Raw genomic sequence first — 25,387 nt, 5'->3', positions numbered from 1 at the left:
AGAGGAGGGGACAGATGTTCATTACAGAAGAATAGCAGCTAATAAATGTAAAAAGAATAAGAACATTAAAAAATCATTTTATAATCCCAAATCTATTGGCTCAGGTAAGGATCATCAAGGAAAGCTAAAGCTATTGAGTAAAGAGTTGTCAGGGAACACGATATACACATGATCTCAGATACTCACCTCATGAAAGACTTTCCAATTATAAAATTTGTACTTTTACAGTGGAGAGAACTGGCAGATACCATCTTAACCAAATGACTGAATTTAGCTTCATCAATAGTGGGACATTCTGACATCATTTGCATCCTTACGTGATTCATTAATTACCACCCATGTAAATGAGAACTAAATATGATCTTCATTGCATTTGATCATTGGGAAATAATAAAAAAATCAGTAATGTGAGACATTCTACCAGAGAATTATACTGGACTCTCCAAAAAGCTAATGTCTTTTGGTTGTTGTTTTGTTTTGTTTTGTTTTGAGATGGAGTTTTGCTCTTGTCACCCAGGCTGGAGTGCAATGGCGCGATGTTGGCTCACTGCAACCTGCATCTCCTGGGTTCAAGTGATTCTCCTGCCTCAGCCTCCCAAATAGCTGAGATTACAGGCTCATGCCACGATGCCTAAGTTTTGTAGTTTTAATAGAGATGGTGTTTCACCATGTTGGCCAGGCTGGTCTCAAACTCTTGACCTTAGGTGATCCACCCACCTTGGCCTCCCAAAGTGCTGGGATTACAAGCATGAGCCATGGCGCCCAGCCCAAAAAGCTGATGTTAAGGGAGAAAAAGAAAAGAAAGTGACTGCCTTTAAAAAGACTAAAAGGTTATGCCATCCCAAAATGCAATGCATGAATGTTGATAGGATACAAGATTTAAACAAACCAAAAGAAATGCAGGATCAACAGGGACATTTTAAATATGAATGGTATATTAGATTATATTACTGAATTCAATTTCATCTTCTTAGGTGTGAGGATGGTAACGTGGTTATTCAGGACAATGCTCTGATATGGGAGATACACATGCTGAACTCCCTAGGTTGAGACATCTGCAATAAGCCTGCAACTTTATCTTCAAATGATTCAACAAGAAAATTATCAACCAATAAATATGTAAACTAGATAGACAGAATGAGCATGTGACAATATGTTGAAAATTATGGTGGTTACACAAGTGCTCATTATACTATTCCTTTATCTTTTCTCAGGTTTGACATTTTTCAATATAAAAAGTTGGTGACAAAAGGTTTATTTTGTTTGGAAATGTTAGCATGCTTTCAAAAAATGTATGTTTTTATAAAAATTAGAAAAATATTAGTCCTTCTAATCTGTCCCAAGATTAAAAATAATTGTGATAGAATATTACCATAAATGAATTAATATGTGTAACAATAATAAATATTGATATTTTTGTGCTTTGAAAAGTACCCAGCACACAATATGTGATCTAGAAGCATTTGATAAATAAACAGATACATATATGTATAGACTTGGGTTCCACAGTTTCTGCCCTGAGAAATAGGGGATCCGAGTACTCCAGGCCACCTCATCAAATGACCAACTATCCTCAGACAGTGCCCTCTCCCCAGCCCACATCTGCCCCTGCGATGACTGAGCTGCCTTAGCAACAAGAACCAAGACCACTTGGACAGGTGGAGTCTCAGAGAGTTCAAGAAAAGTGTGTAATATTTTAATCCCATAATTAATAAATAAAGGGAGAATAAAGCATTTCCCACAGTATCTGTCTCTTGGTGTCCTGCAGTTTCCATCTGAGTCCAGTCTGGCCAAAAACTTCAGGATCATTGCCCTACAGTAATAACCCCACAGACAATATTGAAGCAGGACCCAGCTACGTTTCCCACATTTACCTGAAAGTCCAGTATCGCCTTCACCTTTTTCCTTTGTCCTCTCCCCAGTAAAACTTGTTTTGAAGTAAGGTTCCAATAAATTCAGTCATAATGAGGTGTACAGTTTTGCTAATGTGATAAAGTGCTCTCCCTTAAGTATTAGCTTTAACTAACTGACAAAACCATAATCCAGATGAATGAAGTTATAATGATAGTTTCTGAAATAAGCAGGTGAGTATGCCAATAATTTTGAAAAGACAGAGAGAAGCCTTTCTAGTTACTCCCAAGCCTTACTAACTACATGCCCAGCCTTACCTATGAGTGAACTAATTGTTGCTAATTTCACATTTTTTTTTCTTCCCAGGGAACTGACAGAGGTCATTGATCTTTCTAGGTTTAAAAAATTAAAATACTTGTGGCTTCATCATAACAAGGTAGTGTTGTATTTTATCTTTCAGTTACTAAAATTACTATCTTAATTATATGTTCCTAGTAGAGCTAATCTTTAAAAGTATTAAATTTTTTGCTTAAAATGTAAATTTAACTAAGAAACTGCTATACAACATATATCTCCTACATATATATCTGTTATATATATGTATATGTTTGGTATACATACACATATACACACACACAAAATATATTGAATAATGGCAATCTGTGAGGTGCTATCAAATTGCAATTTTACTTTTGTCTCTCATGTCCTATCAAATCGACTTAGTGGAAGCTATTCCTTCTTAGGCTTCTGAAAGAAAACCTGAGCAGCCCCATAACCTTTTTTCATCTCTCTTAGGTAATACAAAATCTAACAGCCCATTGAGTCATAGTCATAGTCCCAATTCATAAATGAGAACATAATAGCCAACTGTCAATCTTCAATCACAAATGAGATATGCCCCCATCTATATCCAGCTATGGCAAACTGCAGATGGCCACCTACCTTCTTTAGTAACTAGAAAGCCATGGTTGGCTGTTTTCCTTCCTTCTTATCTCCACTTCAGCCTTCTCCAGGTTTGATATGGAATAGGGTGGTGTAGCAGTAGACAGAAGGCAAGGGAGAAGCAAAGTTCTTTGCTTTGTACCCTGAAGTACTAACAGATGTGCAAAGTTGATCCTTCCCTTTATGGCTTATTCAGAAGTTCCTCTGCTAGGCCTCTCCAACATTGACTCCTCTTCACTGGCCACTCCTGACCTCACCTCACTTTTATCCCAGGACTACTTAAAACTGAGGGTCTTTTGGCCTTGGCAAATAACCCTCATGTGCAGAATCTCTTACATAGTGTCCCAGATCAACATACCTAGTCTCCAGACCCATATACCTTTGTCCTACAATCAAAGGCTGGGAGGGTTGGTACTCCTCAGTTGCTACCAGGTATGGTTTGACTCTGTGTCTCCACCCAAATCTCATCTCAAATTGTAATCTCCACATGTCGAAGGAGGGATATGATGGGATGTGATTGGATCACGGGGGTGATTCCTTCCATGTTGCTCTCATGATAGTGAGTGAATTCTCACAATATCTGATGATTTTTAAAGTGGCTCTTCCTCCATCACTGCCTTTCTCACCCACAACCATGTAAGATGTGCCTTCACCTTCCATCATGATTGTAAGTTTCCTGAGGCCTCCCCAGCCATGTGGAATGGTGAGTCAATTAAACCTCTCTTCTTTATAAATTACCCAGTCTCAGGTAGCTCTTTATAGGAGTGTGAAAATGGACTAATACAGAGAATTGGCACTGGCGGAGTGGTATACTACTATAAAGATAACCTGAATATGTGGAAACAACTTTGGAACTGAGCAACAGGCAGAGGTTGGTGGAACAGTTGGAGGACTCAGAAGAAGACAGGAAGACATGGGAAACTGTGGAACTTCCTAGAGACTTGTTGAATGATTTTGACCAAAATTCTGATAGTGATATGGACAATGGTAAGTCCAGGCTGAGGTGGTCTCAGATGGAGATGAGGAACTTATTGGAAACTGGAGTAAAGGTCACCCATGTTATGCTTTAGCAAAGAAACTGGTAGCGTTGTGCCCCTGCCCTGGAGATCTGTGGAACTTTGAACTTGAGAGAGATGATTTAGGGTATCTGGCAGAAGACATTTCTAAGCAGCAAAGTGTTCAAAACATAACCTGGCTGATTCTGAAAGCATTCAGTTATTTGTATTCACAAAGAGATTATCTGATACTGAAAATTTTATTTAAAAGGGAAGCAGAACATAAAAGTTTAGAAAATTTGCAGCCTGACCATTAGGTAGAAAAAAAAACCCCATTTTCTGGGGAGAAATTCAAGCCAGCCACAGAAATTTGCATAAGTAACAAGGAGCCAAATATTAATAGCCAAAACAATGGGGAAAATGTCTCCGGGGCATATCAGAGATCTTCAGGGCATCACAGGCCCAGGGCCCTGCTCCTCTGTGCAGCTTAGTACTTGATGCCCTGCTTCCCAGCCACTCCAGCTCCAGCTGCTAAAGGAGGCCAAGGTACAGCTTGAGCTGTTGCTTGAGAGGGTGCAGGCCCCAAGCCTTGGCAGGTTCCACATGGTATTGGGTGTGCAGGTGTACAAAAGGCAAGAGTTGAGCTTTGGAAACCTCCACCTAGATTTCAGAGGCTATAAGGAAATGCCTGAATGTCTAGGCAGAAGTCTGCTGCAGGTTGAAGCTCTAATGAAGATCCTTCACTAGGGCAATGCAGAGGGGAAATGTGAGGTTGGAGCCCCCACACAAGAGTCCCCACTGGGGCACTGCCTAGTGGAGCTGTGAGAAGAGGGCCATAGTCCTCCAGACTCCAGAATGGTAGCTTCACTAACAGCTTGCACCATGTTGCACTTGCAACTTGCACTCAGTGCCTGCGGCTTTTCCAGGCACGTGGAAAAAAACCACAGGGCAGAGCTCCCCAAGGCCATAGGAGCCCACCTTTTGTATCAGCATGCCCTGGATGTGAGACATGGAACCAAAAAAAATTTTGGAGTTTTAAGATTTAATGACTGCCCCACCTGATTTTGGAATTGCATGAGGTCTATGGCCGCTTTGTTTTGGCCAGTTTCTCTCATTTGAATGAGAACATTTACCCAATCCCTGTACCTCCATTGTATCTTGGAAGTAACTAAATTGCTTTTCATTTTACAGGCTTATAGGTGGAAGTGACTAGCCTTGTCTCATATGAGACTTTGGACTTAGACTTTTGGGTTAATGCAGGAATGAGTTAAGACTTTGAGGGACTGCTGGGAAGCCATGACTATGTTTTGAAATGTGAGAAGAACATGAGATCTGGGAGGGAACAGAGGCAAAATGATACGGTTTGGCTCTGTGTCTCCACCTGAATCTCATCTCAAATTGTAATCCCCATGTGTCAAGGGAGGGAGCTGGTGGAAGGTGATTGGATCATGGGAGCAGTTTCCCTTATGCTGTTCTCATGATAGTGAATGAGTTCTAATGAGATCTGATGGTTTTTAAAGTGACACTTCCTCCTTCATGTTCTTTCTTGCCTGCCACCATGTAAGAGGTGCCTGGCTCACCTTCCACCATGATTGTAAGTTTCCTGAGGCCTCCCCAGTCATGTGGAAGTGTGAATCAATTAAACCTCTTTTCTTTATAAATTACCCAGTCTTGGGTAGTTCTTTATAGCAGTGTGAAAATGGACTGATACACTATCCAAGCTGATTTAACTTCCTCAGGAAGTGTCAGGCACCAGACCACCAGGCCCCCAACTGAGGAAACATGTCTCAAGGTCACCAAGTGTGGCTGTTGAAGCTTCTCTTAAAGGCTAGGGTTAAGAAAGCAGTGCTCTTCCACCCCCTCCCTCATAGTGAGGGCCTGAGTGTGGGACTCAAAGGTTTTTCCAAGCAAAAGAGCAAGACTGAACTAAAATTCAAACCCAGACAATCATTACAGTTAAGCTAGTGACTAGGTTGTTTCAACTTTGAAAAATTTACCTTCTGGCAGCTTGTATTTGTTCATTATACAGTATATTGATAACCCAATCTTAGCATTTTGAATGTAGACTTTCAAACACTATTTGACAAAAGATATAATCTGAGTTTTCAGCAGTCATCTGCCTGTCAAGTAGTAAGTCCAGATCTCAGCACTGAATCTGTAAACAGCCATGTTTATAAAAATATTTCAATATTTTATTTCATTCTTAGTCTTTTTAAACACCAACTAAGTGGAAAATGGAAAATGAAAGTGCTTTGGTATTAACTATAAGCACAAATCTCATAAGCTTGAAATAATTTCTAGGAGAACAAACACAATTACCTTCAAGGCCCAGGTAGTTAACAGCTGGAATGGAAAGTACACACACCACTTCAAGGCATACAAATTCAAAACGCTTTTAAAAAAACACACTGCCAAAAATGATCCTGGGTCACAGTGTGTGACTTCTGTTAGGAAAAGATCAAAATCATCAGACATAGCAAAACTGACTAATCTTTGTTTTTAGTGTGTGTTTTTGTGTTCAGTGGTGTCCAGTTTGGAGGGAAAGAACATGTACAAAAGTCTAGAAGAGGTATAATTAGGGATTTTATAATTTTGGGGGAATATTTCTGGGAATAGGTATCATCTGACTTCCAGCTACTCATTGAATATACACAAAATGGACTTGGAGATGCATCAGCACTTAGAAAGGGATTGTATGTGCCATTAACTATTTTCCTTTCTTTTGGTTTTGAAGAGGTGGGGCAGGAAAGGGATGCAACAAAAGGCTGATTTTTTTTCTTGTGCTTGATTATTTGCATGTAAAAACCATATTATTTCTGTGATCCCCAAATACCTGAGATAGATCTCAGTCAATTTAGAAAGTTTGTTTTGCCAAGGTTAAGGACACATACCCATGAAAAAGCCTCAGGGGGTCCTGACAACATGGGTCCAAGGTGGTCTGGGCACAGCTTGGTTTTATGCATGTTAGGGAGATGAGACATCGATCAATTATCTACCTGTGACCTGAAGAAGGCTTCCAGATCATAGGTAGATAAAAGACAAATGGCTGCATTCTTTTGAGTTTCTGGTAAGCCTTTCCAATGGAAGCAATCAGATATGCATTTATCTCGGTGAGCAGGGGAAGGACTTTGAGTTCTGTGTGTCCTTTGTCCCCAAAGAATTTCCTTGTGGACAAATTGTGAGAAAGCTGTGTAGCTTTTTTTATCATAGTAGCAATCTTTTATAGGAATAGAATGGGAGAGAGGTTTGCCCTAAGTAGTTCCCAGTTTGATTTTTCCCTTTGGTTTGTGCTATTGGGATCCTGCAATTTATTTTTCTTTCACATTTCTAAAATCACTATCACTTTATTTGTTCTTTATGACAGAGACTGGTTTAGTCCATGTAGTACTGAAAGGATATCATACCCAAAACAGGTTTTGAGTGGTCGTGGGATAAGTAAATAAGCTAATGTGGGTTTTCTTACTGATCAATAATTGACTGAGTGCTAAGCTGACTAAGTATTCATACTCCATCAAAAATTAAAGTCTTATTCAGATCCCAAACTCTAACGGACATATTAACTATTATATTTCATCAAAGTTCATACATGAAATTTTAATTATGAGTTTTCTTTAAAATCTAGATTATACTAGATTGATCACTAAAAAGAAACTATGCCACTGTAGAAATGATATAGAGATTTGTGAAAAACATTAACAGTGACATATGAATATATTTAGAGTTATAACATATTGTTAAGAATGATCTGAATTCCTGACCAGCATTATTCTTACATTAGTTAATATTTTAGCTACTCTCTATTTACAAAAAAAATAAGGCAAAAGGAGTAAAATAAAGGGAATGCATTTTTTTGTTTGTTCACTTATTCAATCCACAATATTTATTGAGGTCATTATTTGTTGTCCATTCATGTCCATTCTTTCCTTCTTCCTCTCCAACAGAATTTGGGTTTGGGTTTTGGTACATACTCCTCCTCCGTTCTACTCAAGTACGTGACCCCACCCAGGTCCATGCTGGATCCTGAACTGTCTAAGCCAATCAGAATAATCCCACTCTCCTGCTGAGTGGCTAGTCAATGAGCAGGCATATAACCCAATTGTAATAGAAACATAAGGGCACATTTGCTGGGAGGCTTCTGGGAGAGGCTTTCTTATTCCTAAAAGAGAGCACTAGAAGAGTACTTTTGCTTCTGGATGTTTTTTTACCTGGATGTGAAGCCAGGAACTAACTATCCTAAGAACTTGATGAATCCAACACTTACAGAAAGGCAGAGCCCAGAGGTTCATGGAGACACCAAGACTAAGGCTATTACAACTTCTGCAATTTGGTGATATGCTAGGATAATTAATGATGTTTCTTTATTTGCCAATTTGAGTTGGGCTTAAAAGTTACTTGGAGCCCAAAGCATCCTACTTGGATATAGCTTATTCTGTACTTGCATTAGGTTGCTATAGAATATAACAATAAATGTGATGATCCCTGCTCTAGCAAGAGCAGCTGTGGAAGGGTAAAGGGAGTAGTGGCTCCTCTCCTAGCAAGTATATTATATTTGCTAGCTGCCTGGAATGAGACAACACAGTTGCCTCTGAATGCAATAAATGTAATTTGGTAAATTTGGAGCCTAGTATGCTGGAAGGGTGCATATTTCTTCAAATCATTATCTAGTGGATGATAAAACTTGAGCTTCTGGTCCAAACCTAAACTAGCTGATGAAAAAGCACAAGTTTATTTCTAAGGATCTCCAATGTCCTAACTTTCCTAGATTTGCTTTGGAAATTCTAGTTCTCTCATTATGTTCTCTGAGGGCTTGTTTGGCCTCCTGTTATATAGATATTCATTAATGCTGCATCTCTTCCTTTTTGAGATCATGTTTTTCTAACACCCCCTGACATAATTAATGGGAGCCAGCTGCTCTTAGGCCTAAAGTCTCCCTCATTTCATTCTCTAACAAGTCTGACCTAGAGAATTTCAGGTCCACAAATTCATTCTTTCCAGCCTCTCATGAGAGGTTGTGTTTGGCTCAGATAAATGACCTAAGTGACCTATATTTTATACAACAATTTAGATGGCACATACATATGATCTCTCTCTGTCTGTGCTCATTACTTCAAAAATTTCCTTTTATGGATGTCCAAAAATGACTATGCATTCATAATACTTGTGCCACAATGTTAATATACTTCTATATCTGGAAGTACAGCAGTAGCTTGGTATATTTCATTTTGTCTCAGATTAGGATAACCATTACATGAGGAACCTATCTAATGCCTCACCAAGCCACTATTCAAAATGGAATCGGTTTCTGCTGTGCAGCAAAAACCAAATGGATAGCAAATTGTATAAATTCAGTTTCCATAAAAAGACTTCTTCTGGCAAAGTCATTGTTTATAACTATCATTATCTAAAGAATAAGTGAAATATTTGTAGTAACATCACTCACACTAACTGAGTAGAGAATGGTCAGATTAGAATAAATGCTTTAACATTAGGACGAATACCTAACACGTGCAGGGCTTAAAACCTAGATGATGGGTTGATGGGTGCAGCACACCATCATGGCACATGTATGCCTATGTAACAAACCTGCATGTTCTGCACATGTACCCCAGAACTTAAGGTAAAATAAAATAAAATAAAGAATAAATGTTTTAAGAACTGTCCTAAGCTCAATCTTCTATGCTGTTAAGATAGGTTATGGTTTCCTAGCACCTAGACATGAAGCACATATTGAGAATTCGGCAAATAGCACAGATTTATGTATTTTAGGAAGGAATATTGGTTTACAAAATTAGCAAAATGTACTTTGGAAACTGAAATAACTATTTTTAATGTGCTGTTACAAATATTGGATAAAGAATTCTTTGAACGGCAGTACTTTTTCAGGTAGCTTTACAACACACTTTGTATCATGGAATTTCTGTTGGCCTCTTTAATCAGATTTATGTGTATATTAAGTTTAGGTATATGTATTTGTTTATTCATTTATATGTATAATACCTTTTTCCAAAAAACTATTTGGAGCAGTAAAAACTCCACTGTATAAAACCAAATGAATTAGCATGCGTTCCATATATTTTGGGCCCCTATGTGTTTCTGTTACCGTAGAGCAACATTAATAGTATCCTTTGTGTCAATTTTGTTAAAAAAAATTATATTTTTCTCAATATTTTAAACCTTCTTTAAAAAGAAAATCAATATAAATAAGCTAAATAACTCTTCACTTCATGGTGGTGAAATCTGAAGATATGTACAACACATATCTAGTTAAGGTTTTAAATAATTAAACAAAAAATATAACCTATTTTGGAAAGAGCAGGTAGAAATATTTTAGGAAGTTGGAAATGAGAGGGGAAAACCTGAGATTGAAAGTCTGAATTGGTTACAAATCATTACTTCTGAATCACGCCTGCAATCCCAGCACTAAGGGAGGCCGAGGCAGGTGGATCACCTGAGGTCAGGAGTTCAAGACCAGCCTGGGTAACATGGTGGAACCCCGTCTCTACTCAAAATACTAAAATTATCCAGATGTGATGGTGCGTTCCTATAGTCCCAGTTACCTGGGAGGCTGAGGCAGGAGAATCACTTGAACCTGGGAGGCAGAGGTTGCAGTGAGCTAAGATCGTGCCACTGCACTCCAGCCTGGGTGACAAAGTGAGATTCTGTCTCAAAATATTAAAAAGGACATTCTAAAAGTGTACTGAAATGTTTCTTTTTTTACTCCTATATAATTTAGGATATACTACTTCCCAACTAATGTTTCATGTTCTACGTAAATTTAGTAATATTGGGATTTCAGTACTAAACATGCAATAACATACCCTTTTAATTAACACGTAAGTACAGAATTTTTCAGAATTTCACCATGCTGTTTAATCACTTGTCTATAGATAGGTCTTTGCCCCTAGGGTTTTTCAACCTTGCTACTACTGAGTTTTGATCTGGATAATTCTTGGTGGTGGAATCTGTCTTGTGCATTATAGGATGCTCAGCAGCATCCTGGCCTCTACCCATTAATGACAGGAGATGCCCCCCAGGAGTGGCAAAGAAAAATATTTCCAGACTGTCAAATGCTCCCTGGGGGACAAAATTCTCCCCACCTCCACTGAGAATTATTCAATACAGCAGACAGAGTGATCTGTGGAAACCTAAGTGAAAACTGCCACTCTTCTGCTGAAAAGCTCTGATGGCTTTCTGCTACATGCAGCCAAGTTCTTCTAGTAACCTACAAGGTCCTATACACGTTGGGCCTCTAGTTCTCTCTCTGATCTTATTACCTGCCATCTATCCCTGGCTCATTCTGATTTAGCCACACCAGGCACTATACTGTCTCTAGACCTATGCACTGGCTTGTCTCAGTGCTGTTCCTACAGATATTCCAACAGCCCTCTCCCTCCCCATGATCAACAGTCTGTTCAAACATTGCCTCCTCCACGAGGCCTACTCAGTCCAACCCCGCGAAAATGTAACACTACCTCTTTTTTCCACTTCCAATTGCTGGCGGTGGCAGGCTGTCTGGAGCTGATGCTGCCATTACACCAGCTGCAGCAGGGAGGTGTGGACACTGGCAGCAGGAGCAGTTGTGGGAGCAGCAGTGGTGGCAGTGGCACCCCTGTGCCTAACCTCCCCAGTGCAGCTGACTACATCACGACTCCCTTAGCACAGCCCCACAGGACCCACTCCCAGGCCCAGAGCCACCACTGTGGCCTCAGCCTCAATGACCCACCATATCTTGGGAGCCTGTGATTACCCAGCCAAAGGCACAGCAAGGGAAACATTGAGAAGAGGTGGAAAGTCCCTGGAGCCCACTCCTGGGAGACACCCCCAGAGCCTGCCACCCTGGGAGCTGCTGCAGTGGGGCCAGGCCGAATAACTCCCTGGTGGAGGAACAGTGTAGTTTGACATAGAGGGACAGGCAGAGCGGGATCTCAAGGCAGAGCTGGGACTGGGGCGGTATCACGCTCCACAAAGCCAGTGGGAGCTCCCCAGGCACAACTGCAGCTGCCCAAACCATGACTGCAACCTGGGCACCCCTGTGCTCTTGGGAGCTGGGAGCAGGCAGGAGCCCCATCCTCCCAAGCACAGCTGCAACTGCCCCAACTGCAGCTGTGGACCCAGGCATCTCTGCCCTCTTGGAGACCCAGGAAGGCCCCCCGTACCCTCACAGGCTCAGAAGTGCCTCCTCCCACTATCTGGCTTCTCCTGCTGTCAACACCCACTATACTAGCAGAGCAAAGTTGAGCCCAAGCCCAGATGCTGTCACAGCCTGGCTGGGGATACACACACTTGGGGCAAAGCTGACATGCCAGCCCCCTACCACTTTGGCCCCCTCCAGACTTTGGGTGCCAACAATTACGAGAGGGAAGCCAAAGGGGAGCTAAGGGCAGCTCTGCACTGGTCTGCAGGTGCCCCTTGGCAGGAACAGCCTGAGCTCCATGAACAGCAGCAGGAGGCACACAGGCTCCTGGGCAGAAGGAGGCAAGTCCCTGGTGAAGCCCCACCTTCAAGCTGGAAGGGCCTAAAGGCTAAGGGTTGAGCTTCCATTCCCATGGACTAGAGTGGAAACTCGTGGTGCTTTTTTCTGGGCCCACCCATGGCTGCCCATGAACCAATTAGCAAGCACTTCCCCCTTTCTAAGGCCCATCAAAGCCCTGAATTCAGCCAGATTTGAGACAGCAGGATGACCAGCTGCAGAGAGGAGCTATCCCCTCTGCAGAGAGCTGGACACTTGTTGGAACACCCTTGCTATGGACAGGAGCTGCCCACTGCTGGCCTTCCCTAGGGTGTTTTATTGATCAGTAAAGCTCCTCTTTGTCTTGCTTATCCTACAGTTGTCTGTGTACCTCATTCTTCCTGGATGTAGGGCAAGAACTCGGGATGTGCTGAATGGCGGGCTAAAAACCTGCAACACAAACCAGGTTGAAAACACGCTCCTTGCCTGCCACACTATGGGTGACAAGAAGAAGAGAAGAGCTGAAGCCCTTTGGGGAACCCAGACCTAGGAGCTCCCCAAGCCAGGTCTGTGATATCCTATTTAGGGTTCTGCGGTTCCTGGCGTCTTCAAGCTTCCTGGCGCCACACCACATTCCCCAGTGTCAGTCATGGGAACTGCTTATTATACACCTTGTCCAGACATAGCCTCACAGGAAGCTGGCATCCATGCCAATCCCTGGAGCTACCTGCCCTGCCACAGCCCCCACACTTGCTCACATACCCCTCACTGCTCTGTGCCTCGCTCATCCTTGACAGGCATGGGATCCAAGCTGGTGGCAGGAGCTGAGCACAGCCTTCCAGGCCAAGTAGGCAAAACCAGCCCAGCAGACCAGAGCAAAACTCAAGACAAAGGTGCCAGTGGCCACAGAGGTTTCCAGCTGGTGAAGCAACACCCCAAAGATTCTGGAACACAATCTCCAAGCTTTATTTTTTCACATAGCACTTATCAACTTAGGTGATAATACATAATTTACTCATCGTATCTATTATTTCTTTAATCTTTCCCTACTGTAAAAGAGCAGAGATTTTTGTCTATTTTCTTCATGGCTGTTTCCCCAGAACTTAGCACGGAGTCTGACACATAGTAGGTACTCAACAAATGGTTGCTGAGTAGGGGAATGAGTAAATAAAAACTCTAAGATTTTCTCATAAATACAATATTTATTTTCATTTTGTCAGTGAATTGAAATGGCATGTAATTAGTTATCAATTACAAATTTGAGGAGGTTATAATATTTTGTTTAGTATTTTACTTTTTGTTCATTTAAAAACATCAGTTTCTGTTTATTGGACTTCATGGCTAAGAATATTTCTTTGCATGAGTACTAGTTAGGGTAACAGAAGTTCACATGACAGAAGCATGCTTCGGCTGATTTAAGCAGAAAAATTATTTATCAAGAAGATATTGAATAGATATGGAGCTTGAGAATCAAGTTCAGAAAATTCTCAAAATCAAAGGGAGCCATGGTCAAAACTATGTCACAGAACTATTTTCCAGAAACACTTGTTTGTGGAAAAACAATCGACCATAGGAGCAGTGGCTTGTACTGTTGGTGTCACCAGCACCAGCCACTGGACACATCCAATCCACCATCACCACTGCCACCATTTCCACTGCTATGGAAAGCAATTATTTTTTCTCTCCATCTCTACCACCACCAGAATTAACTTTCAACTGTCTCAGCTTCTTTGCATGAGTAGTTCCTGATTGGAAGTTTGGAGTGGATGCATCGGATTGTCTGAGCCTAGGTCATGAATCCATGCCCTACCTGCCAGAAGTATGGAAAAGCAAATATCTTGTATAACGAGGTGTAGTTTCTGATTGCCACCAAGACTCCTTAGACAAGAAAGTCTTTGAATTGTGGGAGTTTTAGATGCTATACAGCCAAAGACTTACAAGTGTGTCCCATATTTTATTAATGTTTAGAAAGATAAAAAACGGAACAGTACTAACATCTGCATTAACGATTCCTATCAGAGTACCAGGAACAGGATAGTTATTAAATTAGCAAATGTTTTCAGGTGAGGTGGCTCATGCCTGTAACCCCAGCACTTTGGGAGGCTATGATTACAGGATTGCTTGAGTCCAGGAGTTTAAAACCAGTGTGAGAAACATAGTCAGAACACATCTCTATGAAAAATTTTAAAATTAGCCATGCATGGTGATGTGAGCCTGTAATGCCAGCTTCTTGGAGGCTGAGGTGGGAGGAAGCTTGAGCCTGGGAGGGTGAGCCTGCAGTGACTGTGATTGCACCACTCCACTCCAACCCGGACATCACAGTGAGACCCTATCTCAAAAAATAAATTAAAAGCAATGTAAAACTAAGAACTGCAGTGTAGCAATGGCTCTGTCACTAACCAGATGATAATATGGAGCAAGTCACATCGTATCTCTCAAACTATGTACTTCTCAGATAATATATTTATTCTTTCTGATTGCTTCTAGGGTTGTCATAAAAAATAAATGAAATAACAAGTGTGAATTACTAATCAAAGAAACTTGCACACAGTAGTCACAGAATAAACAATAAGACCCAACCTCCTTACTCTTTTTCTTTATGTTGTTCTTAACATAGCAATATAAACATTTAATATTAGTTGAAAGAATTGGCTAATTCTCTAAGTTAGCAAGAGTTGCACACATCTGCCCTCACTTGTCATTCCCCAGTTGCAACAACTTTCAATTCTTTTAAGTGATCTTTTGTTATTTATCAGCTTTTCTCTAAGTCACTTGCTGGTATTGCTGTGACTTCTTGACTTTTCCCTTTTAGAAAATAGCTATTGAATTTTCACTAAGGAAATGAGCATTTAGTTCTTTCTCTTTCCTGCCCTTTCTTATACCACACACATGCATACTTTCCATTCCCCATTCTCCTGATGTGGTTGTATTGTAATTTGGGTTAAATTAATATTCGCTGGTATATTGTTATGACAAAGTATCCTATTCAGAGCTAAGCCATGTATTCAGCTTTATGTTTTCCTTGATTATACTTCCTTCAATTCCCCGGAGTTTATATTTGTTTGACTTTTTTGTTAGCTTTTTGTTATGAACTGAATTGCATCTCCCTCAAATTCATATGTTCAAGCCCTAATTCCCAGTCCCTCAGAATGTGGCTGTATGTGGGAATGGGGCATTTAAAGAGATGATTAAGCCAAAATGGGTCATTAGGGTGGGCACTAACCCATTATGACTAAAATCTTTATAACAAAAAAAGACTAAGAGAGAGCCAGAGACACCAGACATATGCACATAGAGAGGGATTACATGAAGACACCAGGAGCAGATGGTCACCTACGAGCCAAGGAGAGAAGCCTCAGAATGAAACCAAGCCTGATGACTCCTTGACCTTGGACTTCCAGCCTCCAATACTGTGGAAATAAATGTCTGCTGTTTAAGCCACCTGGTTGTGGAATTTGTTTTAGCAGCCCTAACAAACTCATATACTTTTTAAAATCTGCTATTTTCACTTCTTTAACCCAAACTCTCTGCGAGTTGACCAAATCTATTCAATGCATTCAAATATTTTCATTTTCTCCATGCTGTCTGCCCTAAACCTTCTTGTTGCAATCACAACTGCTTGCCCTGTGTGCCTGTGTACAATCTCAGTCACTCTCCTTCACCACCCTCGGTACTTCCTTTGCCTCTTGTTTATTGTACTGTCTTTTTGGGTTCCTGAGAAAGGGTTGAAGGTGTAAATTTTTTTTAAATAATGCATGCCTACAATTGAGTTTATTCAATTCTCAAATTTCAGCCAATATTTTGGCTTGTTTGGCTGGTGGAATTCTAGGTTGAAGGTAAGACATCTCCTCATTGTCTTCTAGCTTTTAGTGTACCTGTTGAGGAGATAAAACCATACTCAGCCCTGACCCTGGTTTGTATGTGTGTCCTGTGTGGAGGTCCATAGGCTCTGTTCTTTGTCTTCAATGTTCTGATGTTTTACAGTGATGTGCCTTGCTGTGAGCCTATTTTCATTTACTGTACTGAGCTTAGGGAAATTTCAATGTGAAAACTTTTGCCTTTTAGTTTTAGAAAATTTTCTTCACGTATTTTGTTAACTTTCTTCTCTTCTGTCTGCTGCTCTTTCTTACTAGAACTTCTACTATGCACATGTTGAGCTACTGAACTGGTCCTCTAATTTTCTTATATTTTCCTTGTTATTTCCTATTTTTTTCTTTGTCATTTTGCTCTTCTTTCTTGGAGATTTCCTCAACTTTCTCTTTCAACTCTCCTATTACATTTTTAATATCCACTTTTATGGTTTTAATTTTTAAGAGCTTTTCTCTTCTAAATGTTTATTTTTATGTTATTTATATTATATAATATAGTAAAATTACATATTTGCATAATATTTTAGATTAAATATATTTATATTTTATATTACCTTTATATATAATATATTATTATATGAAAGTATATATTTTAACAGTTTTAATGAGGCATAATTGATATACAAAAAGAAACCCTGTACATGTTTAATGTATACAACCTGATGAGTTTGGAGATTTGCATGCATCCATGAAATGATTACCACAATCAAAGTAATGAGACAGATCCGTCACTCCAAAAGTTTCTTAGTGTCCCTTTGTGTGTGTGGGTTTTTTTGGTTGGTTGTTTTTTGTGTGTGCTAAGAACACTTAACATGAGATTTACCCTCTTAACAAAATTTTCAGCACACAATACCATATTTTCAACCATAGGTACTAAGTTACACCACTAATCTCTAGAACTTATTCATCTTGCATAACTGAAACTTTATGCCATTGACCAAAACTTCCCATTTCCCCCTCTTCCAAGCCCCTGGCAACCACCATTGTATTCTCTGCCTCTATGAGTTTGACTGTGTTAGATACTTTGTCAGTGCAATCATTCAGTATTGGTCCTTTGTGACTGGTTTACTTCATTTGTATGATGTCCTTGATGTCCTCCAGGTTCAGCCATGTTGTCTCAGCTGTAAGATTTCTTTCTTCTTGAAGTCTGAATCATATTCCATTGTATGTAAGCGACAAATTTTCTTTAATCGTTCATCTATTGATGGACATTTGGGTTGTTTCCACTCCTTAGCCATTGTGAATAGTGCTGCAATGAACGTGGGAATACGGTATCTCTTCAATGTCCAGATTTCAATTCTTTTCGACCTACATCCAGAAATGGGATTGCCATATCATACGGTAGACTTATTTTTAATTTTTTTAGGAACTTCCATACTGTCTTCCATAGAAGCTGCACCATTTATATTCCTACCAACAGTGTACAACGGTACCAATTTCTCCACATCCTCAACAACACTTATTTTTTGTTTTTGTAATATTCATTCTAACAGGTGTTTGGTGATTCAAATGTTTATTTTATATTACCTTTTCCTTGTTTCTAGGATAATATCCTCTCTAATCTCTCCGAGCATAATAATAGTAATGATGTTGTCACTGCTGCTATTTACATAATATCTATTTTCTCTAAGTTAATCTTGTTCATATATGTACGTTTGGATCTCTATTTTTCAGGTCCAAATTTTGCTTCAAAAGTCCTTGACAAACTGGCTGTAATTAAGATGAAAGTCTAAAATATTGATTGGACATGTTGAGCATGTGTGATTGAGGCTTGTCAACAGTGAGCTTCATTATAGGGCTGTCTGGCAGGGCAGAGTTTGGGGGAATCATAACCTTAGTATTTTTAGATCTCTCCTCTTGGGAGGATAGAATCCCCATCAAAGCTTTTTCCAATCTTCTGCCCAGGAGTAAAGACTACCAGCATTCTGAGAGCCAAGCTAGGGAACTGAGAGTTCTCAACATTCAGTGTACATACATTCCCTTGATCTTCCTGTGAAGCTCCTCTGTCTTCAACTCTGCAGGGTGACTCTATTTTATTCTCTCTAGAGAATAAACTTCCAGTCTTTTGATGTGGTAGGTGAGACTCAGTTGCCTAATAGTACACTGGGTACATTCTCTAGAAATGGAATTGCTTCTTAAATAGCTTTAGGTAATGCTTATTTAATCCCCCCCGCTTTACCTTTGCTTCCAGTTACTGAGTCTTTTAGAACATTGTGAAAAATGCAGATGCTCCCTGACTTACAGTGGTTCAGTTTAATGACTTTTTAAGTTAATGATGGTGCAAATGCAATATATTGAGTTCACTCCGCAGAGTAAGAATGGGGTTACGTCCAGATACCCATCATAAGTTGAGAATATCCTAAATTGAAAATGCGCTTTACACCTATAACATTTCTAACTTATGATGAGTTTATTGAGACATAGACATATTGTGTAAGTCAAGGGGCATTTGTATCAACTTGATTTCTGGTTTAGAATTTGACTTTCTTATTTTCTTAATTCCATTACCACTTGACCATATGCTTCCTAGCTTCCAAAATTATGTTGCTGCTGTCTCCTCTCCTATTCCCTCTGTCATTATGGATATACAACTTTGACAACAATTATTGTACTGTCATTTTAGATTAATTTCTGATGAAAGAAAGTAAATATGTGTGTTTCATCTGTATCTTGAACCAGAGATCATTTACCTCACCTATGCAGTCTCACATGCATGATTTTAAAGTTCACTTCCAAATGTAAAGTTTCATAGTCTTGTTTCACAATAACAAACTTTTTGAAGCCATCCTTTATACTGATGACATTATGTGGGTTTAATTATAATTACATTATACCCAGATACATTATGTGGGTTTAATGTACAACCCCCAGGGCAGCCCCTATCCCATCAACTCCAGCGAAGAATTATCTGGTCCAATATATGTGATTGTTGTAGAAGTTAAGAAAACCTGAATTTCTCCTTAATTTTAAATTCATGGTGGTATACACTTGTACCTAGTAGTACCCTAGTGATTACCTATATGTATTTTATATTAAACTTAAAAGCTCCCCCCAAAAATTAGCTGGGCATGGTGGTGCATGCCTGTAATCCCAGCTACTCAGGAGGCTGAGGCAAGAGAATTGCCTGAACCCAGGAGGCAGAGGTTGCAGTGAGCCGAGATCACGCCATTGCACTCCAGCCTGGGTAACAAGAGCGAAACTCTGGCTCAAAAAAAAAAAAAAAAAAAAGCTCCCAGCTCCACAAAGTTAATAATGGTTAAATAATAGTCATCTATTGAGCATTTGCTATGGTCCAAGCCTAAGGTAAAACATATGATTTGTGAAATGCCACACTAAATATAAATCCTACAGCAATCCTGAGAAGCAGTGACATAGATTTCTCTAAATGGATAATTATAATAACATTTTATGGCCAGGCACTATGGCTTAACACCTGTAATCCCAGCACTTTGGGAGGCCAAAGCGGGAGGATCATCTGAGGTCAGGAGTTCAAGACCAGCCTGGCCAACATGGCAGAACCCCACCTCTACTAAAAATACAAAAATTAGCTAGGTGTGGTGGTGCATGCCTGTAATCTCAGCTACTAGAGAGGCTGAGGCAGGAGAATCACTTGAACCCCTGAGGCGGAGGTTGCAGTAAGCAGAGATTATACCATTGCACTCTCCAGCCTGGGTGACAGAGTGAGAATCCATCTCAAAAAATAAATAAATAAAATAAAATAACATTTGACTTTAATAATGGCTGAGTATCAGGACAATACACATGTTTTATGTTGTTCTTGACTTTAACAACTTGCTATCTTGCAATGCCTATTAAATTTTCCTTTGAAATACTCTCACAATTTCCTCCATTCCTCTTTTCTTCTGCCACCATTACTCTACTTTGGGCCACCACAAATTCTTCTGAATTAGGGAAACACCCTCCTTATTCATCTCCTGCTGTTGGTAGTTACTATGCCCTGTAAACCTGTCATTTTCTTTCTAAAACCTAATTGGGCAATAACATTGTTCTAAACAAGATCTCTTAATTGCTCCCCAAGGCCCTCATGATCCGGCTTTGACTCCACTCTATCTCCCTTCACTTCCCCTCACCTTCACAAACAGTGCAATCCTATAACCCCAATAATCATGGTCCAAGGATGTTCGTGCTTATGGGAACACTATGATTCTATAATCAAGGTCAAACTGTCAGATTTATTAGTGTTCAACTTGTTTTAATGAGCAGTGCAAGAGAAATTAAGGTCTCAGCTAATGAGTAATGTTCTGTTAATGTGTGGTTGGTAGGTAACTGGAAGAAGAGAGAGGAAAAAGTCATGATTTCCACTGACGTTCCTTTCCTATGCTGATGTCAAGTGTGGCTCTTATTAAAGCAGGGAGTGGTGACAGGAAGAAAAGAAGTTAGTGAAATGCTGCCAGGAGGCCAGTTGGAAAAGTTAGAAAGGGATAAGGGGCCAACAGGGACACTCACCTTCTGGCTTTGAATGGTTTTTCCTACCTTGGGGAAACATGGCATCTCTCATGACATAACAAAACGTGGGGAGATTACTAGTGGCCCTCCAGAAGGAGTGCTGGCATAATTTGGAGGAGATGAATCTATGAACAATCAGATGAACAGCACATGATATGCCTTTTATAGCTTCATAATTTGTGAATGTTGCCAGTATAAAAACAAAGCAAAGAAAATTCATCAAATAAGTCAGTTTTTAAACTTTGAATACAAATCTAAAACAGCTTTTCTGAGATATGAGAGGGGCATGAATAAAATGGCCAATAAATCTTCACTAAGTCAGATGGGTTGGCATCCATTTTCTGAATCTGTTCATTAATGAGCAAAATAGTTTTATTTAACTAATAATAATAGTTCCTGGCCAAGCATCGTGGCTCATGCCTGTAATTCCAACACTTTGGGAGGCAGGTGGATCAGCTGAGGTCAGAACTTCGAGACCAGCCTGGCTAACATAATGAAACCCCATCTCTACTAAAAATAAATAGGTGTGGTGGCATGTGCCTGTAGTCCCAGCTACTGAGGAGGCTGAGGTAAGAGAATTGCTTGAACCCAGGAAGTGGAAGTTGCAGTGAGCCGAGATCACACTACTGCACTCCAGCCTGGGCGACAGAGTAAGACTCCATCTCAAAAAAAAAAAAAAATAGTTCCTGCAATAAGCTTTAGAAAACACACACAAAAAATGAATTTACAATCAGGAACATATATTTGTATATATAAAGTACTAAATACTTGATCAATAACTCTTTCATGAGAATCTTTTCCTTGCCAGATTATGTGTTAAATAATGAAGGTATCATTCCTACATTTAACTTACCTGCAGTTCTGAGAACATAACTGCGTCTCCTCTATGGCTCTACCATGTCTCATCTTCACAATGCAAATACATCTTATAAATTTGGTTGATGTTATAGAGTCAATATTTTAAAAAAAATAGGAGTTCTCCTTACAAGTTACCAGAATGATTTCTGACATACAGTTAAGCATATTATGTACATAGTACCTAATGGTTCATTTGAGGAATTTAGAGAGTACTTTTACTATTTCCATTCATATGGAATTTTGAATTTAACCTTAAAAGTAAGGTGCAATTTCTTCACTATATTGTTAAGAGAGTCAGAAGGTAGAAAAGATGAGATGCTGAAGAAACATGGTTCCTTTCCTTAAGGAACACACAAAACACTAATGTTCAAGTGATTAACTGTACATGTCAAAATAAGCATTTGGGATGGTCAAGAAAAAGGAGGTTCATGAGCATAGGAATTGTCAGGAAAGGCTTTGTGAAAAAGGATGGACTGCGAATGATCAACAGGTTTATACTGTGCCCTGCCCTCTAATTGCAGATGGTATCTGGTTCAGCTGTTAGCACTGGGCCTGATCTGGCAGAGCTGCCTCCTGTATGTATTCAGATTGCAGAGCCCTTGGCTAAACTGAGATCTGTTTACCAGAAAGGCAGAGAGCTAGAGGAGACGGTTATAGACGAGGCCATAAAGAAAGAGTCCAGGATTACACCATCACTCAGTAAATCTGACTGCAAGTGCTGAAGCAGGTAGAACTTTAGAGAAACAAAAAAAGGGTCACCACAGAGCAAAAAGACAGCAGTAAGATACAAGGAGATCAACCCTTGGTTTCAACAGATTTCTAGAAGTAAAAATGTACTGTGGCAGTCCACTCATACGGTTTAGTATGCCTTTCCGGCCTAGGGCTAATCCTTAAAAGTAATTTCAAGTGTACCAAGAAGACAAAAAAGAGATGCAGGCAAACAGAAATCTTAACTCCTACAGATGCAAAAATGGCCTTGGCATAATCTAAGGAGAGCGCCCTTGGCACATGATAATATTATAGGGTGGATATGTGGTGCCAGATCCAGTGAGACTATGTGGAGCAGAAGTAGAGATATTGTTAGAGCAAAAGGGCTATGCCAGGTGGCAGAGGTTCTGAAAGCCAGGCAAGCGAGTTTGGCTGAGATGTGGTAAGAGAGGTTTAAGTTGGCTAAAAATATTCTTTTTATCACATTCTCCTAAAAGACAATCCAAATGTAACTTGGCCAGACCAAAAGGTCACAAATAATAGCAAAGGTCCAACTTTTATCTTATTATAATTAAATATATATTATTTATGTATATCATATTATTTACATTTCTGTAATATATACAGTTATTATAGAGAGTATATTGTTCTCAAACTCTCATTTTTAGCTCCATGGAATAACATTTCTAACTAGAAACTATTGTCTGACAGAACTATATCTAAACAACAATGCAATATTTGAGATAGAAGGTATGTCTTAAATTTTCTGTTGATTTAATAGATTTTCTATTAAGTAATAACTTTTAACTATGGTAATTGCTAATACATACAAAAGTCTGTTTTAACATTTCTCTTGAAATATATTATGAAATCTATTTTTCAAATGTTTGAATGTACATTTTATTTTATGAAATGTGCTATTAGATTACTTTTCTAATTTAATATTGCTGTATGTCTTATTCCAAATGTAAAATAATTGTTTAACAGGTATTTCAGATATAAACTAGACATATGGAAGCAAATCTTAACAATAGTTGGGAGCATTAATAAATACAAAAACTTCATAAATAGTCTTAAAAATTTTTATTGGCTATTGTTCTACCAATCAAATTCCTGCTTTCACTCTGAGTTAATTTTATATGTAACACACTCTTAAAATTGATCATTTCAAGCCAGTTATAAAAGCATGTAGCACACTATGATCATGAAATACAGAGGTACAGTACAAAACACTTTTCTTTAATACCATATCATAGAATCAAAATGTCATAACTTTTAAGGCCCATCATGATTTCATGCACCACTAAGAAAGAACATCTTGCCAGTGAAGCTATGACATGGCCACCAAAAAGACGCATCCCATTTTCATTTACGTTAGAAATGTGGGAAAATATATAATTTAGAATCAATGAAAATGATATGAATATTTGGCTTCCAGTTATGTTGCTAAGTAAAATGGAGGAAATTTTTCCCTTGACTGGCATTATAAATCTAAGTAAGATTGACAAGGAAAAAAACCCTCAAAACCAAACAAAAAGAAGAAAGAAAACAACCCGTCCAAAATCAATCAAGCAAACAAAATCATTGCTATGTTTTAAAAAGTAAAATAATAACAGTGGAAAGAAATTTACTCTATATTCCCACTTTGCAATTAATTGTATGACTTATACCTTACTGTATTCTTAATAATAATTTGTAATATATTATTAGTATTTATTCATTTTTTAACCAGCAATCATGTTTTCCTTTTTAGTTAGCATGTTAGTTAATATTAAAAATGTATATTTTTATTTGCAGTAAAAAAAAATTGAAAAAAAATGCTTAAAATCTTGTAAAAAAATTTATTTATTATTTTTTTAGGCCTACATTATTTGCCTTCATTGCATATACTCCTGCTACACCACAACGAGTTAACCAACCTTGATGCGACAGTGAAGGAATTAAAGGGAATGCTGAATCTCAAGATCCTAAGTAACAGTTTCCACTTTTATATGGCCATAAATTAAAATAGTATTAACATAAGACATTTCTTCCATTTATCAAGTTTAAAATTAGAGGATCAATGTTTACAATTAAGATATTTAGGCCGGGCACTGTGACTCACGCCTGTAATCCTAGCTCTTTGTCAGGCCAAGGTGGCCTGATCACTTGAGCCCAGCAGTTCAACACGAGCCCAAATAACATGGCAAAACTCTGTCTCTACCAAAAATACCAAAATTAGCCAGGCGTGGTGGCGCATGCCTATAATCCCAACTACTCAGGAGGCTGAGGCAGGAGGATCACTTGAACCCAGGAGGCAGAGATTGCAGTGAGCAGAGATCAAGCCACTGGATTCCGGTCTGGGCAACAGAGTGAGACCCTGTCTCAAAAAAAAAAAAAAAAAAAAAATTAAGATGTTCCTGAAAATAAGACTAGATCTTCCTGTCTTTTAAGACAAGGTTTTGAAAAAACAACAGGTAGAAAACTTTGTGTGTGTGTAATGCTATCTATCACATGTCTAATGAAAACGACAAAAGTAACAAAAGCATTTACATGTTTAAATTTGTTTTTGGTTTTAATCTCAAAAGTAAGTTTTAACACATATTATATGAGTTCATTTATATAAGTGCCCAAGTAGGCACATCTATAGAGACAGCAACACTGAGAGATAACTGTTTTTAAATAGATGAGTGTTGCCTAGGGCCAGGGTATTGGGGGTTGTGAAAGCTAGAGGGTAAGGAGTGTGGGGTTATTTTGGGGGTGATAAAATGTACTAAAACTGACTTTGGTGATAAGTTGCATAACTGTGAATATACCACAAACACATGAATTGTATGTTTAAAATGGGTGAATTGTGTAGTTAATTAAGCTGATACCAAAAAAATAAACAAATAAATACAAACTAAAAGACTTTTTAAGCTTTCAACTGGGCAACCAGCAAACTTTATTCATATATATTGAATCACACCCAGTACTGGAAAGCAGTGTGAAATGAGTAAAAAAAAAATAATAATAGCCAGACACGATGTTGAATCACACCCAGTATTGGAAAGCAGTGTAAAATGAGTAAAAATAATAATAATAATAGCCAGACATGATGGCTCACACCTGTAATCCTAGCACTTTGAGAGTCTGAGGTGGGTGGATCACAAGGTCAGGAGTTCGAGACCAGCCTGGCCAACATGGTGAAACCCCATCTCTACTAAACATATAAAAATTAGCCGGGTGTGGTCTACTCGGTAAGCTGAGGCAGGAGAATCGTTTGAACC

The 25,387-nt window shown here is 39.0% G+C and overlaps 1 protein-coding gene across 1 annotated transcript in view; it reads left to right on the top strand.

Moving 5' to 3' along the window:
• Window positions 1-25,387, top strand: part of LRRC72 (leucine rich repeat containing 72) — a 169,994-nt gene that overhangs the window by 130,832 nt on the left and 13,775 nt on the right. Inside the window, 3 exon segments of the mRNA XM_064380338.1 lie at window positions 2,218-2,287; window positions 22,808-22,889; window positions 24,000-24,110. Coding sequence (XP_064236408.1) covers window positions 2,218-2,287; window positions 22,808-22,889; window positions 24,000-24,110 — 263 coding nt within the window.

Source organism: Aotus nancymaae, unplaced genomic scaffold, assembly GCF_030222135.1.
Source record: "Aotus nancymaae isolate 86718 unplaced genomic scaffold, 86718_ANA_hifiasm-v0.15.2.pri h1tg000025l, whole genome shotgun sequence".
Classification (NCBI taxonomy): domain Eukaryota; kingdom Metazoa; phylum Chordata; class Mammalia; order Primates; family Aotidae; genus Aotus; species Aotus nancymaae.
The sequence above is the reverse complement of the archived record's forward strand: the minus strand, read 5'-3'. Positions and strand labels throughout refer to the sequence as shown.